The sequence below is a fragment of the Paramisgurnus dabryanus genome, chromosome 21 (genome assembly GCF_030506205.2).
Source record: "Paramisgurnus dabryanus chromosome 21, PD_genome_1.1, whole genome shotgun sequence".
Classification (NCBI taxonomy): Eukaryota; Metazoa; Chordata; class Actinopteri; order Cypriniformes; family Cobitidae; genus Paramisgurnus; species Paramisgurnus dabryanus.
In genome coordinates this window covers 18,930,469-18,949,057 of record NC_133357.1, presented here as the reverse complement: position 1 = coordinate 18,949,057, position 18,589 = coordinate 18,930,469, and the positions used below count along the sequence as shown (strand labels likewise).

General features: G+C 36.2%; 2 protein-coding genes across 2 annotated transcripts in view; one reads left to right on the top strand and one right to left on the bottom strand.

Moving 5' to 3' along the window:
* The window catches only part of dnmt3bb.1 (DNA (cytosine-5-)-methyltransferase 3 beta, duplicate b.1), a 54,743-nt gene extending 43,291 nt beyond the window's left edge, over positions 1 to 11,452 (bottom strand). The window contains exons 1-2 of the mRNA XM_065286128.1: positions 11,256 to 11,452; positions 6,766 to 6,858 (exon numbers count right to left, since the gene is read on the bottom strand). Coding sequence (XP_065142200.1) covers positions 6,766 to 6,825 — 60 coding nt within the window. The 5' untranslated portion in view covers positions 6,826 to 6,858; positions 11,256 to 11,452. The remainder of the gene's footprint in view (positions 1 to 6,765; positions 6,859 to 11,255) is intronic.
* A 1,049-nt stretch (positions 11,453 to 12,501) lies between these two features.
* Positions 12,502 to 18,264, top strand: commd7 (COMM domain containing 7). Its single transcript, XM_065286127.1, has 9 exons — positions 12,502 to 12,655; positions 13,515 to 13,568; positions 14,680 to 14,782; positions 15,302 to 15,358; positions 15,441 to 15,478; positions 15,568 to 15,658; positions 15,761 to 15,810; positions 16,670 to 16,718; positions 17,323 to 18,264. The coding sequence occupies exons 1-9, from the start codon at positions 12,572 to 12,574 to the stop codon at positions 17,397 to 17,399; spliced, it is 603 nt and encodes a 200-aa protein (XP_065142199.1). The 5' UTR covers positions 12,502 to 12,571; the 3' UTR covers positions 17,400 to 18,264.
* Positions 18,265 to 18,589: the final 325 nt, after the last annotated feature.

Sequence of the window (18,589 nt, the reverse complement as noted above, 5' to 3'; positions counted from 1 at the left end):
TTTAATAGAAATCTGATTATTAATGTGACAGTTATAGTTTGAAGTAGCTCTGTATCTCTTTTCTAGACGTACACTTTTCACATGCAAATCTTTGTCGTGTTTCTTCTCAAATGCGTTAGTACTGTTTTATAAGAGCATGGCTAATAAAGCCCTTTGCAGTAGTATAGGCTAAGATATCTGCGCTTTCATACTGAACTCATTGACTTTAATGGGCGCGCGCGCGAGAGAGCGCGAGTACGCGGCTCACTATGCAGACACGTGCGCCAGCGAGACAGACACGCAAAGTGAAAGTATACCCCGCCACCTTTAACTCTACGTACTCCGCGGGACACATGCGTCCTTTCCATATGGATCACGGATCAACAGCATTTCGTCACGTTACTTTCAAAAGTACATCCGAATCGATACGGAAGGTGCTGTATCGATGCGCGCATCGTCAGGCGTCCATGACGATGTATCGTCATATCGATATTTTGAACACAGCACTAGTGATGACGCAAGAAAACTATCATTAAAGGTCCGGACGGATTCTGTTTACACCATCATACTTGCAGACAAGAATGTCCGGGAGTGAATATGAAATTAATGGCGCCAGCAGGAGTTTCATGGCAACAGAGTTACTGTGCACTTTAAATCAAAAGATGTTGATAGATATGTACATCCACGACTAAGATAAAACATAACATATCCCTATAATGTCTTTTTAACGTGTATCAGCCCAGTTGTTTTCCACATTTTAAACTCTTTCATGTAATTTCAGGGTTACTATAAAAACATAAAATCATTATACAACATGTTGAAATAGTAAGTTTTGTAAGGTATAAACAATCTAGTTTAAAATTATTGTTCAACCACTATCGATACCAATGCTACCGCACTCAATCGCTCTATGATTGCCTGCCAAAGACAGAGTTTAGGCTGTGTGATGTCAACTGCAGGAGCTCTATAGGGCGTGATAAGCTGCTTTCACAAACAACCTAAGGGGATGTTATTTGGAGGACAGACTCCCAATTTTAGGTATATCGCCCAGCCCTAATAGTAAGTGGAATTCTGTCAACAAATAATTCTTATTGTTTATTTATTCTAGCAACCAGAAGCATGCGACAGGTGTTGTATTGGGCATTTCAAAAGAATTACTGCCATTCATAACACCACAACATTGGCATGCTTACCGGTATACTAAAAGAAGGTTAAAAGTAACCTCACAGAATATACAAAACTAAATTCAGAAATTATAAGAACTTTATATTAAGCAATAGTAAAAATGTTATGGTGTGGATTTATCCTTTCAGGCCGATTCTGCAGAAAATTTCATGGCACATTTTCTCAGGCATTTGAATGGCCATGTGTGTTTCTCTCCTCCCTGGCCAAGCAGCTTTGGTCTATGGCTTCACCCAGGTGCAGTGTTCAAAGAGCATGAACTCTCTCTCTCCCTCCCTTACCCTATCCCTTCATCTCTCTCTCTCCCTCTTCCCTTCAACCCCTCACACTCTTCATTTCACTCTAACCCACTCCCTTCATATTTCTGTCTCTCTCTCTCTCACTTACTCACTCACTTAGGCCTGTCGCGATAATGACTATCAACTTATCGAACGATAGGTGAACATGACGTCTGTAGTTTTTTGAGAGGCGATATATTACCATAGTGTTTACATGTGTGTTTGTTTGCAAAAAAAATGAATATCATTAGCATTTTAGTATTTTGTTTAAATCTGAGGTGTAGCTATTATAAACATGATTGTGTGTAATGGCGCATACTCACTGATAGGGCTGTCACTTTTGAGAAAAATCAAATTCGAACGGATTTCGAATATCATGCAATGTATCCGAATATATTCGAATATCTATTATTTCATAATGCGAACGTATTAACACAAGCTTTTTATTCTGCTATAATATTTAACACTATAAACAATATGTCACTTTATCTACAAACTATAATTCTATCTTGATATGTACATTAGGTTCATGTTCTCTTGCGCACAGTTGCCGTCGTCGGTCTCACTCTCAGCCTCCTTCCCATTACGAGATGTTACTGGGAAAAATGCGCTAAACATGTCATTTTAAAAACCGGATGGTTTATTTAAAGTTCGAATACGGATATTTCACGTCATGTTCGAATGAATATTCGAATATCGAATAAAAAGTGACAGCCCGACTCACTGATGTGATCAAGCTGGGATTTATACTGAACAATCACTATTAGCTGTTTGAAATGCATTTTTAATTATATTTATTTATGTTTTAAATATTTCGAATATTTTTTTTATTACTTTCCAATGTAATTTCCATATTCATATTTCATATATTTTACATGAACCCTTATGGGTTGTTGAGGCCATTTTTGGTCATTTTTGTTTTTTTATCTCTTAATTTGGCCACAACTTTCTCTGTGTTTCAGCAAATGGAATGATTTTTGGTGACAAATCTTATATTGACAAATATTTGCTTTTAAAATTTTCCAAAAAACTCAACAATATACCGTGGGCAAATTGACTACCATTTCGGGTTGTTCGTGTACAAAAAGGCACTGAATTAAAATATTTTTTTATCAGAATAATATTTTTTTCCACATTTTTTTTTTTAAATCTGTTAATCACCCTCAGTACTGATCAAAACTACCAAATGCTTACAAAATTTCCATGATTTTACTTTTTATATGCCAAGTTCATAAGTGGTGTCACTGATTTGATGACAAAAAACACACAAAATTACAGATTTTCAATATAAAAGGTGATTGTGGACTGGATTTTTTAACCTCTTTTACAGTCTTGGGCTTGTCAAAGATTGGTAAAAACATTGGCTTTGATAGATTTTTATTTTTGTGCAGCATCAGTTTTTATTTTTTTCTCCCTAATTAGTTGTTTGCGGCTTTATTTCCACCATTGACTTCCATTATAACAACATTTTTTGAATGCAAAGCCATCACACCTTATAATCATGCATTCTTGATTGTTGGAGGTTTTTCCTTTTGCTAAGAGGTAAAATTTGCCATTTTCACTGTTGATCACCATGTGGCACCATTAACCCTGTAGTAGGACTGTGCAAAAAACAAAGCTTAATTTCTTGCTTGTAAATTGAGTTGGAGTATGGAGTATAACAGCATATTAGTGTGTGTGTGTGTGTGTGTGTGTGTGTGTGTGTGTGTGTGTGTGTGTGTGTGTGTGTGTGTGTGTGTGTGTGTGTGTGTGTGTACCTGGTAATTATCACGTTGTGGCGACCAATTGTCCCCACAAAGATAGGAATACCAGTGTTTTTGTGACCTTGTGGGGACATTTTGATGTCCCCATGAGGAAACAAGCTACAAATCAAACAGAATAATGTTTATTAAAAATGTGAAGTAGCTGAAACGTTTTTGTGATGGTTGGGGTTAGGGAATGGGGCAGGTAAGGGGAATAGAATATACGGTTTGTATGGTATAAAATGCATTACGTCTATGGAATGTCCCCACAAAACATGGAAACCAGAATGTGTGTGTGTGTGTGTGTGCGTGCGTGTGTGTGTGTGTGTGTGTGTGTGTGTGTGTGTGTGTGTGTGTGTGTGTGTGTGTGTGTGTGTGTGTGTGTGTGTGAATGTGCGTGCGTGCGTGTGTGTGTGTGTGTGTGTGGGGGGTGTGTGTGTGTGTGTGTGTGGGTGTGTACAAACTGATCCTGCACAAAAACTAAAAATGCATCAAAGCCAATGTTTTTACGAATCTTTGGCATGCCCAAGACTGTGAAAAAGGTTAAAAATCCAGCACACAATCACTTTTTATATTAAAAATATTTGTGTGTTTCCCCCCGCCAATTATGAACTTGGCAATTAAACAGTTAAAATCATGGAAAATTTGTAAACATTTGGTAGTTTTGATCAGTACTGAGATTGTTTAACAGATTTATGAAAAAAATTTGGAAAAATATTAATCTGATAAAAGATTAAGTGGCCTTTTTTGTACACGAACAAACCAAAAGGGTAGTGAATTTGAACAACCCACAAGGGTTAATATTCTTAAAAATCAAAGTTGTGTTCTTAAAAAGGATGTACTTGCATTAATATGCTATTTTATTGACATATCTAATCTGTGACACAAAATGGTCTTAAAAAGGCCATAATATCAACTATCGCAATTATTTCTGAGGCAATTAACCGACTTATGAAAAGTAGTTATCGTGACAGGCCTACACTCACTCTTTTTAACCCAAACCCTTCATCCCTCTCTCAGGGCGCACTCACACTGTCCAAACCAAACCGCGCTCGGGCGCGTTTGACCCCCAAAGCCTGGTTTGTTTGACTAGTGTGATCGCTCTGTTCCGCGCCCGGATTGGTTATTCGCGCCACGGCCGGGTTGCAGAGGTGGGCCGGAGCACGGTTCACTTGGGCTCAGGCGCGGAAGGCTGTAGTGTGAGCGCAATCGCGCCTGAGCGCGATTCAAAAGGTGAAGACGTCAGCTGCGCGACCACTCACCTTCATCTGCCTCCGTAAAAACCTTTTGATTCGCGCAGCGGGGTTACGTGAATGTCTGACTTGCGCACGTGACAGATGAACTAAGCAATATGATGACATGTGAGAGGGCTGTCTGTAATCGCGCACCAAACGACTCCGAATGAAAAACACAGACTTATCATTACGGTGGGTTCCAGTGTTAAGAGAGAGCTTTACTTCCTGCTTTTTTCAAAACAATCGCATCTTAATGACGAAAGCGCGCCCGGACTCGGATCGATAAGAAGTACAGTGTGAGTGCATGCACCTGGTGGAGTAGGGAGGGGTGACAATCGCGCTGGGGCTTGGTTTGGTTTGGTTTGGATAATGTGAGTGCGCCCTCACTCTTTATATCTTTCTAAACCAGTCCCTTCATTCCCTCACACTCTTTATCTCACTTCATCACACTATCTTTCATCTCCTTTTCTTTATGCTCTGTGGAGTGAAGGAATGGGGAAAAGAATGATAAAGTCTTGCCTCATTTAGTGACAAAGGAAATAAACAAATAATATATTCTTTTATGAGTACAAATAAAATAATATTTTAAAGCATGGCGTAACAAATCTTACTTTTTTTTGGAATTCTTGATACATCAGCTCCTCCACTGATAAAGCCAGATATACAGTAATCATTTTTCCTATCTCTCTCTCTCTCTTTTCTGTGAAAAGCACTCCCTCTTTTCCTGTTTTATAATCCCATAAATTACACTGAACTGTTGGCCTCACTCTGAACCCAAAACACATGAAAGTTAAGAAATGTGCGAGAAACTGACACCATTACACATCATTGTGTGTAGTAGAGAGGATAAGTGAGGCTATTCAAGTGATGGGCATATATTTGGACCAGAGTGATTACATGGCAGTAATCCTCCAGCTTATGAAAACATCTGTTTTATCATAACAGCATTTGTCATGTGCTATTTCAGATATTGCTTTAGGCTTTTGAACATAATAAACCCTTAAAGAGACAGTTCACTCTAAGTGGTCCATATGCTTTTAAAAAAGCTGCAATTGTGATGTCCGATTACTAAACAAAACATTTTAGACCATTCTGGTTTTGCTTTACACAACCTACAGAGGATCAGTGGCTGCGTTCAAAATCGCATACTTCCATATTATGTAAAAAATCATGACAAGGAGAGTATGTCCAAATTCATAGTATTAAAAAAGGAGGCGAGAAATACCCGGATGACCTACCACTTCCGACAAGATTTTGAAGTCTACATTCAATAGACACTTTACTATCCTATGAACACCAGGAGAGGAATCGAAGATGCTGTCATATTCAAAAAAATGTTAGCAGGTGGTAACAATTCAGCTCAATTCAGATGTAAATACATTAGGTAAACAGTTGTTCTTGTGGTTAAAATGGCTTTTTTAACAGCATCCCAGTGAACGGCTCACTTGTTTTTATGACGACGTATGAATTTAATTCACGCTACCATATTCATACTATATACAGTAAAACATAACGTTTTAACGGTTAATTTGTAGATACTTCATTAAATTCCATTTAGATTTCGAACACTGGGTATGAGCACTAACAGTGTAATTATAGTGCACTTACCCAACATAATACTAGTAACTGCATTAATATAGGTTAGGATTAGGTTTAGGTTTCGAGTCAAAGTTGGTGACTTATAATTACATAGTTACAAAGTAAGTACATAGTATGTGCATTAGAACAGGGCTGTAAAATAAAGTGCTGGAGAATAGACCCCTTCACGGTTCACGTCACAGGCGGTTCCCATTGCGCATGTCGGGGTCAGAAAAGTCATTAGAGCAGATTGAGTTGCGTATTATTCGGTATCGTCAAAAATGCCTACTTACGTCGTGGGCTTTGAAAATCACACCAGGTCTTCCGTTAAGTTTTCGCGATTCATGCAGAATCTCAAAAACAAAAAAATACAACATCTGCGGCTGCAAGCAATTAACGTGCAGACTGGGACAATGCAAATATCAAAGAGGCTTGTGTTTGTAGTGCTCACTTCATTTGAGGTAAGTCATCATTTTCCAGCCTTGTTAGATTAAATTATAAAGCCTGGATGGTATGAACAGTTTGACCCCATGCTGCGCGCGCACCCGATAGTCATTCAATGTTTACAAACCTTAAAGGGGTCTATAGATGCTTAGAAGCAGATTGAGTCATTTATCTTTTAACCAGACATCGCTGTTTTGAAGCATTGAAGTTTTGCATAAAGCTTAAGTGTAAGCAAGTGATCCTTGAATCTTTATTAATTTGGGTAAACTGTTCCTTTAAGTAATGAACGTATTGCTACTTTACCCCTACAGTCTTTCTTTATCTTACCGTGGCAGTCATCTTGTCACTCTCCGCCATGATGGCGGATGAATACTTGTTGGTTGGCATCACTATTTCAGACTTTTTTCTTTCTTCTCTTTCCTGTCAAAATAAAAGCATTTCATTATTTAAAGGATTAAATGGGTAAAAGACAAAAAGGAAAGAGACAATCAATATACTGTAATTGAACCAGTTATAAGCTCCAATAATAAAAATGTTCTTAGTGTTCATATCTGCTGGCATCTAAGGAGTGTTTTTATGTCAGTAACAAAATATTTACCTCTGTCATATTAACCAACAGTGTGGCCATATTTGGAATAAGGAAATTATTTGAAACAAAAATGTATTTGAAATACCTTTAAGAATAACAAAATAAAATTCATCAATTATGAATAAATATAATCCATTACATCATCAACAACCACAGCATATTTCAGTTTGTAGCTTTGGTTTCACTTTTAGGAATTTTTCAGATAATAATTGTCTAGGTGAACCTTTTATAATGTTCAGTCTAGGCAAAAATTTATCTGTGGTTAAATTTCAACTTTAAACAATGAAAGCCACAACATTAAGGAAGGTTTTACCTTTCTAACATTTAATCTCTTATTTTATTCAAAACCTTTTTTTTTTGCATTATGCACAAAAGTAGATGAAAACTTTTCCTTAATATTTGGGATGCTTAACGATTAATCACGATTAATCGTTAGCAGAATAAAAGTTTTTGTTTACATCATATATGTGTGTGAACTGTGTATAATAACTTTGTATAAATAAATGTACACACATGCATGTATATGTTTTAGAAATGTTTACATGTGTATATACATTTGTATATTTATGTATAATTTATATTAGATATAAATATAAATACTTAATATATATAATTTTTTTTTTCTTAAAATTATACATGAATGTGTTCATATTTATATATATACATATTTATTATAAACAGTTTACACACATATGTGATCTAAACAAAAACTTTTATTCTGCTAACGATTAATCGCGATTAATTGTTTAGCATCCCTAATATCAAGTTGACCACAAATCAGATTTTAAGAGTTTGGAAGCCCCTGATTTCTACCTGCTTCACAGAATCGTACAGAATCTTGAGTTTAAAGGTCCAGTGTTTTTGGCTGCATCTAGTGGTGAGATTGTGAATTGCAACCAACCTCAATTTCGAAACGCAAAGAAAAGCCTCAGTAGTTGATAGAGGACAAATATGTTGTCGTCTGAGACTAATACGAGAACTATATTGTATTGCAGAAGAGCACTTAGTTTGCAAAACTCCTACTTCGGGTGCAGTAATATTGACGGAAGTTTGAGCGACAGGGCCGAGTAGTCAGGAGTGATGATGTTACTGTGGGCCGAGGTCGGAGTGCTGCAAACGAAGTGCTCTTCTGGCATAAAATATAGTTCTCATTTTTATCTGCTTAAAAAATCGCCACGTTTTATTTTGTACCACCATACTTACTCGTGTAACTACTCATGTAACAGTCTTTAAATACGGAAAACAAGGAAGTGTTTGGTGCCTTTTAAATTCATCCCTGTTTGGATCCTAAGGAATGAATGTGGGTAGGCTAATTGCGAACACATTTTACGACGTGCTGTACAAAGATTAAGTGCGTGCATTGAAAAAAGATAGGGATGTATTAATTCGTCTAAGTTGAGGTAAGAACATAGTCAAATATTGAAAAACAATGGCGTTTTCCTCACTAACAGAAAAAAGTCAAATAGACGTTATATTGGACGAACGCACATCGTCGCGGTTACGCATCTGGAAGGAACTTAACTTCTGGTCTTTGTTTGTTTAATGTTATGGCTAGTGGCTAAACTGGACTCCGGAACATAGACCTCATCGAAAATAACAAATGTTTTGGTTTTCTAAAGACGAGGGGAGAGGGCGATCATGGATCACCGCTATGTAAAGGGAGCCGATTTTTAGATAATATTATATATTACACATTTTACACAGTAACGTTAGCTCAGTGTAGTTTTTGATTCGCTTTAACTTTGATTTGAACTAAGGTAAACTATCTTGCTTGTTATCAGAAATAAACTACTCTAAATGAATTCTATTTTTTGGAGTTTACTGGAAGTACTGTTGTTACTGCTGAAACCGTCTATAGGTTTGGAACAACATTAGGGTGATTAAATAAAATGATGACAGCAATTTTGGGAGAATTGTTCCTTTAACAGCATCACTTGTATTAGCCATGTTGCATGAGTTTATTTTCCCTTCTATAGTCCAAAATTCCCATGAGTTGGAAACATTTCTGGCATCAGCCTATCAACATAACTGGCATCAGTCACTCATACTTTCAGTTTACAGCTGTTGTTCACATTACACCCTGAGGGTGACGTATGTGTTTCTGTGTTCACTCTTGCCCATCACGTTGGAAGACATTTTTGTTGCCTCATTTATATCCCACAAATTGTTTGAATTTAACCTTTTAATTGGCATGCACACTGATCGAAACCAAAAACCATTAACTCACAGGTCTTTAGATTGTTTGCTACGTACGAATAATCAAAAAATTATTACAATTAATATTTCAAGTAAAATTCAATTTTAGTTAAGTAGTGTATCAGTATACTGTATTTGTAGCTTAACACACCTGAACCCTGGATCTGAATAGAGGAATAAAAAACTAAAATAAATCCACTTAACCAACCCACTATATATAGACAGAACACAGGCGAGACCTCCAGGTGCATCCTCCACAATAACTGAATAACACACATACAAGCGTTTGCAAGTACGCACACACAAAAGTATCTACAGCATGTGCTGATGGATCTTATTTCAGAAGTCCATTATCTACAGGTGACAATGTTTAAGTTTTTTTTATGAAGTCAAGCACACGTGCATTAAGACGCACACTCACATTTATTCTGCATAGCACAGCGGGAGAACTGAAAGCATTTGTGCAAGTGAATAAAGAGTGAATCCGAGAATACAATAAGAGTCCACATCAAAGGTCTGTATGAATGACAGAGATTGTGGACCTGATGTGGGAAGGGTTTTTGTCATTTGTGTAATTTGTGCGTGTGTGTGCGTGCCTGCAATTGAAGAATACAAAACCCACATTAACCCATATTAAGACCACTATCAAATGCCTTGCTGTAAACAAACTTGACATAAGGGTGGGCTTCAGTACAAGTGATTTTAAGTCCCATTGAGTTTACTGTAGTGAATGCAGCTGTGAGCTGGAAATAAGAGAAAAGTTTTTGAATGACCGACTTAAGGTTTTGTTTAATTCTCAAGCACCAATCACGAAGCTTGAGCTGTCCGTACCGTTCTGAGTTCAGTGTGCTGAGCTCATTGTTAGTGGAGGTTTGATTGAAGGTCTGAGTCATTTTGCACCCGAGCAAAACTAAGGTGACGACGCGGCTGCTGCGGAATTCCAGCGAGAGGCCCCACGGGCTTCGAGCACGCGCTCTGCCGTACCGACGCAAATTATTCTCGTTCAGATGCACGCGCGCTCAACTCGCGTTCACCCCGATGCATTCACCTGCACTCCGCACCCCTATTTTAATTACACGCGCTCACAGATCTGTTTTTGGAAATACGTCTAACTACACAGTTATTACTATAGCCAATGGCAAACCCATGTTATTTGGTGATGAACTGATTTGTGTATTAATACATTTTAACCATGAATATGATGGCTAAACTGTTGTTACTCTAGTGAGACCATGGTAAATGTGTGGTTATGGTCTTACTACAAATAAAACAAAAACCATAGGTAATTTCGTAAGGACAATATTCATCAATCATCCATATTGTAAAAACATTAATGACGCTGTTATGAAACTTCTATGGCTACATAACAAAATAAACCGCTTTTTATTATCACAGAAATGTAACATAATTTGAGATCGTTTCCTTCGTGACCTGCATAATGATATTAATTAAACTCGCTTTGCTTCGATAAAAAAATTTACAAAGTAAATGTGCTTCAGTGTCTTTTTAACAGATTGCAATTACTTGAACATGTAAAAGAGTAACTTATTTGAGGAAAAAAAACTTTTCAGAGAATTTACCGGTTCATTCAGAGAACTTTTCCCACATGCGTCTTTTGCAAACATCTGGATTTTAATAAAAACGTAAAACGTGAAAATCCAACGATAAATTATCTTAAAACGAATAAAAATTATATAAAAGTAACACAAAAAATAGCAAACAACTCTGACAAACAGTTATTGCCCAAAAAACGTCTTTCAATCTTCCCCCTCGCGCCACTTACATAATCACCTAAAATCTTTCAACTCGCCTCGAGCGTGCACGCTCGGTAATCACATGTTATTCCAGTTTTGGATAAAAAGGCAATCATTTTTATTTAAGTAGTATTTGTTATTTGACTTAAAGTTACAAAAATACAATCTAAGTTTTAGCAGGTAACCCATTCTATTAGACATGTGCGGTCACGCTGCACTTGAACTCTCCCTGAGAACGCGCATCAAACGGCTCTATGCAGAAGTGAAGTGAAACTTACCTGTTTCAGGAGTTGCGGTGTTATTTTAAAATGACTGAGAGCACAGATTGATGGTGCCGTTAAAGTAGTCCACTGCCAGGCTGCTGCGGTATGCCACACTAACCTTTGCTGCTACACACGCCTTTAAACCCTTGGGGCGAATATGTAAATGGAGTCTCGTTCCCAGGGACCGTTCGGTCTTTCGCCTCTACTCCAGGCGTGACTTTTCCCGGGTCTCGAATCTCGCATCCACGGAATAAAAACTACTTTTACCTCCTTCTGTTTAATCCTAGGTGTGTTTGATTTCATTAGCCGCTGCGCAGACTTATCGGCGAATGCCATCAAAGTATCGCGAGAGCGATATAAAAGCCAAGCTTTGGAATAGTTGTCGCGATACTTAATGTTACAGTCTACTATATCTGTGCAGCGCCTATGAAGTCGAACACACCTCCTTTCTATTGATCAGACGCGTATCCTGTAACGTAAAAATGTTCTTTGAGGTTCTGTCTCTTTGCAAATCAGATATGCATCAGTTTTATTTTATTTTATTTTTCATTTTTATTAGAAAAGCACAGCTTTAGTTTGTTCATTTCTTGCAAACTACAGTTTCTTAAATAATTCTTAAGTCCAAAAATTAACACTGTCGTTAAAAGTTTAGACACTTAGCTGAAATGTTTTTGATTATCTTTTTTTAAATGTTTTTTTTTTTAATGGATGACTTGGACCAAATAATAAAGAAAAAGTAGTTTAGAATAATTTAAGTTTAAAAAGCACCTGAGCTAAAAGTACATTCTACAAAAATTCTAGGAAAAGGGCTGAAATAAAACATAGTTTTAGTTTATTTTGGATATTTTATATAAAACATAATTCCATCTTTACACTAAAAGTATTAATAAAAATATAATTAAAGAATAACTGACCCTAAACTTTTAAACAGTAGCCTACTGTATACTTTTTGGATACTATCGTTATTGATGTACATTGTGTTAGGTGTTGTGCAAGAGTTTATTTAGTCATTTAATAAAGACCCATTTTTTTATGTATGTATGTATATATAATAATTGGTATACAATAAATCTAGTATGGTCTTTCTTCTTAACACATTAATATTGAAATGCTGATACATTTACAAATAAAATAAAAATACACAGCTTTATTAGCATTGACTATCACAGTAAAAAAAAGAGATCCAAGATCCCACGTTTAGCGGACGCGTGGGTAGCCCGAGAATAGCGAAAGTGCTGAAATGAATTTGTGATGGCTCGGTTAGCAGCGGAAGTGTGAAAGCAGATGTGACAGTTCAGTGACTTTATCAACAGCGGAGCTTCACACAAACGATGTTACAGTTACATTTCACGAGCGATACATTATCTGATAATGTCAGCACTGACTTTCAAAACCTCAATAAGTTCAGTGAACAGGTAGGAATTCAGTATGCTGGGAATGAATGAACGGTGATATTAGTGTGACGTTTTTGCAGTCAGCATTTGTGTACACGATAGCACGTAAAATACTGCGATGAAGAAACAATTAGAAAGTCAGATGAGCTCTGGCTCAGTGTGTATCACGTGAGATGACCATAGCGCTAACCCGATTAACCTGCTGTTTCTTCAGTGATGCAAAGCTGGGTTATGCTCAGTTAATTTAGCTTCCCGAACTAAAATATGTATTTGATGTGCAAGTTTGCTTAGCAAAGTTAAACATTTGCAGTGATATGTATACATGGCTATAGACCACAGATCTATGCGGAAATACATTTACAAAGAATTGTCAGACCTACAAATAAAACGATAGGATGTAAAATTTTATGGCATAAAATGTATGGCATGCTATTGCAAGTTTATGGCGTGCTATACTGTAACGTTGGTTGTAGATCAGACAATTTAATGATATTTTGTTCTTTTCAGATTTTCACATATTATACAAAACAACAGTAATATAAAATGTGTAAACAATAAAACTTTTGTTTTTAATATAAGTAATCAGACATCTACATGTATTTGTTTTTAATGTATATTATTTTATATATAAAAATACATATTTAAGAGTGTTTTTATTTCCAAAATACATTTTTGGTGTACTTTTAAGTTCCCGCAGCTTAATTGGTAGACCAAATGGTTACCAATGCAAAGGTCATGGGTTCAGTCCCAGGGAATAGACATACTGATTAAAGAACCGAATGTTTGTATGTTGCTTTGGAGTAAAGTGTCTGACAAATGCATACTTGCAAACTTCGTTCAAAGGCAATCACTAAAACATTTTTATTCATTCCCTCTGCAGCAGTTTGTGAGTCTGACAGAGATCTTGTATCAGTTTCTACTAGAGCCCAAAGAGGTAAGTCGTGGTTTACAGATTAGATCTCTAGACTCCCTGTCACTTTAACATAACAACACTAACCATTTCTCTGTGTTCAATCTGTAACATAAGGAGGGGAAAGTTAACCCTCAGGCATCTAAAGGGGTTTTGGGGCTCTGGAGAAGATTTGACATGCTATGACAGTGAAGTCTTAAAAAAGTCTATGAAGCCTTAAAAAAAACTGTGCTACAATAATACGTGGGCAGCATGCATGGACATGTGCATGGGTGGTTAGTAAAGTATAAATATAAATATATAAACAAAACTGGCCACTTTTTACATTAAACAAATTGTTTACTTTACTTTTGTAAAACACTTTTTGTTGTGAAATGGCCATATGTGAGGGAGTCGATGGTCATGAATATTGATGTCATTCAAACTAAAGGGAAGATAAAGACCCAACCCTTAATGGCCCTATCAATGCAGAATGAAGGCAGGTAGACAATTAAATGGTACATTTACATTTAAGGGTACATTTACACGACAACAGTGTACTAAAAATGGATAAGTTTTTCCTTTGTGTTTTTCACGTACAGACGCCGACGTTGTCAAAAGCAGTGGTTCTCAAACTGGGCACTGTGGCTCCCCAAGGGCTGCAAGATGGTGCCAGAGGGGCCCTAGTTTTACATTTGAAAAATATATATTTATTTATCGTAAATCATTTTTAAATCATATAAAATGATCATTAATCATAATATGTGTAATTCAACTTTAGACAAATAAGGCCTCAACTAACAGAACTACATTGTGCAATTTAAAGCGATGCTCTAGCCAAATATCAAAATTACCCCATGATTTTCCCATAAGGGAATAACTTCTTGCTTTGGAGACCCAAAAAGTGATTAAAGTTAAAGTTATAAAAACAACTGTTAGCAAGTTTTGTCCATAGTAGCCAGTAGCCTACATACATAACTAATGTCATTGTCCAAAGTCAATGAATTGTAATGCTTTGTCATTGTTTGGGGAGCGTTGATCATGTTTGCATGGATCACCTCAGGTGTTATTACCTTTTGAATAGTGCCTGTGGGGTGTGAACACTTTAGTGGTAATGACCTAAGGGAAGAAAAACTGTACCTGTCTTTACTTTCAGTCGGAGCGATTCTTGCGACAGCTGACAGAGTTTGCTGGAGAGAATGGGATGAGCGTGGGGCCACTGAAGAGTCTGATGAAGAGTGTCCTCCTGCTACCTCATGGTACCACATTCAGGACTCTTATTTTGAATAAATACATCACTCTTACCAAAGTCTCATGATCTAATTGTGACATTAAGATCATGACATAACATAGACGTCATCTATTGTCACAGGAGTGGAAGCGCTGACAGTAATAATCCATTTCTGATTTTACTGTTGTTTGCACTATTGCGCGACAGCGTTTTTATTTATATTAAATTATCTTTGATGTATTTTATGGCCGTTTGATGACCATTAATCATGGGGGGATAAATGTTGTAAAAAATAATGAATCAGAGGCAGGGAGATAAAGACCAAAGGGGGGAAATCCCCCCATCCTTCCCAACAAATCGCACCCAGAGAAAACACTAAAGCACAAAAATGACTTTAGGTGGAATTTTATAGACTGAGTCACACATAATCAAACCATGAAATAGACTCATCACTTTTATATAAGAGAAAAAACATAAGAAAAGGTTACAGAATGCTGAAAGCCTACAATGTGCATGTAGAAACATTGTCCTCTGGCTTATTTTTCAGGTGCTTTGAAAAGAAACCTGACAGCAGAACAGGTGAAGCTCGATCTTCTGTCATTAGGTATGCTCTTACCACACACCTGTGCAAATTAATCATATCGCTTGTGAGTCCATATTAAAATGAATTATCTGTTTTTGCATAGGATTAAATGAGGACAAAGCCAGTCATTTCTCCGAGCAGGTACTTCTTGAATAAGTTACTGTGTTTCTGTGAACATTTTATCTGTTAGTTTGTAAGCAAGTTTTACAGTTTACTTCTGTTTATTTCAGTGGAAAGTTCACTACCCTGTGTTATCCAGACTGGCAGTAGGACAGACGTTAATGGTCAACCAGCTTGTTGATATGGAATGGAAATTTGGTGGTATGTAAAGGATACATTGTGTATCTGTATTGTTTGCAGTGATGAAGAACATCGTGGTTATAATGTGCTTTGGATAACATGTAATTGTATAATCCTTTGCAGTTACTGTTGGTACAAGTGAGCTACAAAAGACCGGAAATATTTTTCTACAGGTAAACGTCTCGTTTTATTAAAAATGTGAATGTCTAAAGAAGGCAGAATGTCTCTTTTTCCATCTACCACAGTTGCCATTTATAAAGCAGGACACATTTTAAAAAGTTGAAAAAAGTTTTTCTCTCTGTTTGTGCAAAAAGAGAGATGTTTATGGTCATGGACGGGTCTAGGGCGAATAGCGAAGGTCTGTCCGGATTAAGATGCATCATCTTGCGCACACACGCGCAGCTTCCAAACCTTACTCAAGCACGGACACATATGCACTATAAACGATTTCTCATACAAATTATTTATTTACCAGACTGTCAGAGCAGCAATAATTCACGTCATTTACAGGCCATTCACAAATTTAGGATAGAAAGGTGCCGAAATTGTCTATATGCACGTGTCGACACGCACCATGTGCTAACACTTTTTTTTTTTTTTCATTTAACTGATAATATGAATCAATCATAAATTCTTACCTATGATTAACCGGTCAATATGAACATCCCTACCCCTTACTGATTCTCTTACAGCTGTAAATGAACCCCAGGGATTTTCATAAGACATTTTTTGTATATATTAATAGTACTGACCTCCTATCATGTTTACTTTTCCCAGATTTCAAAGGTGTCAGTTGCATTATAAAGTATAGTATTATAAAGATATGCTTCTCACCAAGACACATACTATAATATGGGGTTTCTGTAAATAATTGTGATATCAATGTATTATTTGTGTTATTCTGTAGTCAAAGGAACAGAAGTAGACTAACATTGTTGTTCTTGTATCTGAATTTTGAAAACAGTGGGATAGGTAAAAACCCAAGTAATCTTTGATTTGGCCATTTTAAACTTGATTTTTTTATTCTTACAGCTAAAATTGGTCATCAGAAAAGGAAACGCAACAGAAAATGTGTACATGGGTAAGTACTCACACTGTAAGAATATGCAGAATTTTTGTCAAATCAACATAAAATTTTTAGGGTACTTTAAATTAAAATTTAACTTATTTTCCGGACTTAAAGTCCAAAGTCAAAATCCAAGCAGAAGAACAGACATTTAATCTGGAATGCAAGTTATTCAACTAAACAATAGCACAGAACAGCAGGCTGAATAGGTGTAAATTAATACACAGTAGCATACCTGGAAGGCTGAATAGGCTAAATTAACACGACAAGCCAAATCAAGTTCAAAAAGGTCACAAAGTCATTCCCCATCACTGAATCCATTGAATTACATAAATACAGGAGCAGCATAGAGCGGACTATCGCGGCTGTAGATGGTAATGGTTTCTCTTGGTTCATATGAAATAATTTTGACGTTTAAGTTGCACCTGAAGTTCCATTACCCGCCAAACTATGAAAAAGTGCGACGCATAGTCCGGAAAATATGTTAAAATAGTATGGTAAATTGACTTGCTAAACAAAATAGTTTTAACTTCATGCTGCTTTTTTTACATTGCATTGTAATTGTTCTGAATGTTTTTGGTATGCAGTTGATGTATTTTATCTTATCTTTCCTCATCAGAGCTGACTTTACCCCAATTCTATAACTTCCTTCATGAGATGGAGAGGGCCAAAGCCAGTATGGATTGTTTTAGTTAACTGCTTCAGATGTTTTCACAGGTGCAGACTTTCTGACAAATTGTTTCAACTAAAATAATGGTTGATTGATTTTTCTTGATGTATGTGAATGTATGCATTTGTGTGTTTTGTGACCATATCACATTCCACATTGTTGATCCTTTGTAATTAATCACTTTTCTCAGAATAAACTTTGGTGTTTATTTCTGTAAATGTATGTGCTTTTTTAAGATGTTTATTTTTAAATGTACATACTTGAAATTCAGCTTGAATGAGAAAAGAACAGATATCTCTGAAATCACATGCTAAAATGACAATTGTCATTATAAAGTTTGTTTCTTAAGCTCAGCACTCGTTGTTTTGGCTACAGCAGTTATCTTTGCACATGGGGACTGTTTGGTAAGCGCCTTACGCGACTGTACAGAGCCCCTTTTCTCAGAAAATCAACAAGTTTTAAAAGATTGATGATTGGTTCTTTTAACTGAAAGGTGGGACTTCAGTTGCCCCCCTATTTATAGTAATATGAGTAATATCCATTATCTTTGGTTTCATACAGCACAGGTTCACAGGAAAACACTGTAATAAAATTGATTTATCAATATAGTACTACGTATGATAGTGATAGTATCAACTTTTATTTATTTTATAAAATTTGTGAGTCAAGCTAAAATAAAATTACATTTTGATTACTACATTTGAATAAGTACATCAATACACATCATAAACATACTTTTTTAAAAGGTACCTTGATGTGCCTTTTTTCTGAGAGTTTGTAACATGACATTTGTATCCTGGAGCAATGTAATACAAAGATTAAAGCTTAAAGAAACACCAAGTGGATATAATCATCTGACTCAACTGATTAAATATATCTGTCCTTATTGTTTCTCACTCTTGCATTCCTCTAAGTTTTCCTCTGATCTATTTTCAGTTTGTCTCATTCTCATATTTCATTACTATTTGTGTACTAGGTTGTGTAGTCTTTTCATCCAATATTCTGTATCATTGACAGACACTCTTCTGTCTGCATGTCACAGCCTGTTCTTTACAACAAAGTGTGAAAACCCAAATGGATTTTATCAACCAAAAGAAATAAAGGAACTATACAAAAGAGAAAAATAATTATAGGGAAACATTAAATGAAATAGATGTATCTATTCATTTAAGTTCTTCTCTTGTGTTTGTATTCTTTAAAATCAAAGACAAACTTC

Bases quoted from the DNA above. Each gene is read 5' to 3' on its own strand.
- commd7 (XM_065286127.1), top strand. From the start codon at position 12,572: ATGTTACAGTTACATTTCACGAGCGATACATTATCTGATAATGTCAGC. The intron at 12,656-13,514 runs GTAGGAATTCAG...TTCCCTCTGCAG, and splicing joins TCAATAAGTTCAGTGAACAG to CAGTTTGTGAGTCTGACAGA. The intron at 15,359-15,440 runs GTATGCTCTTAC...GTTTTTGCATAG, and splicing joins GCTCGATCTTCTGTCATTAG to GATTAAATGAGGACAAAGCC.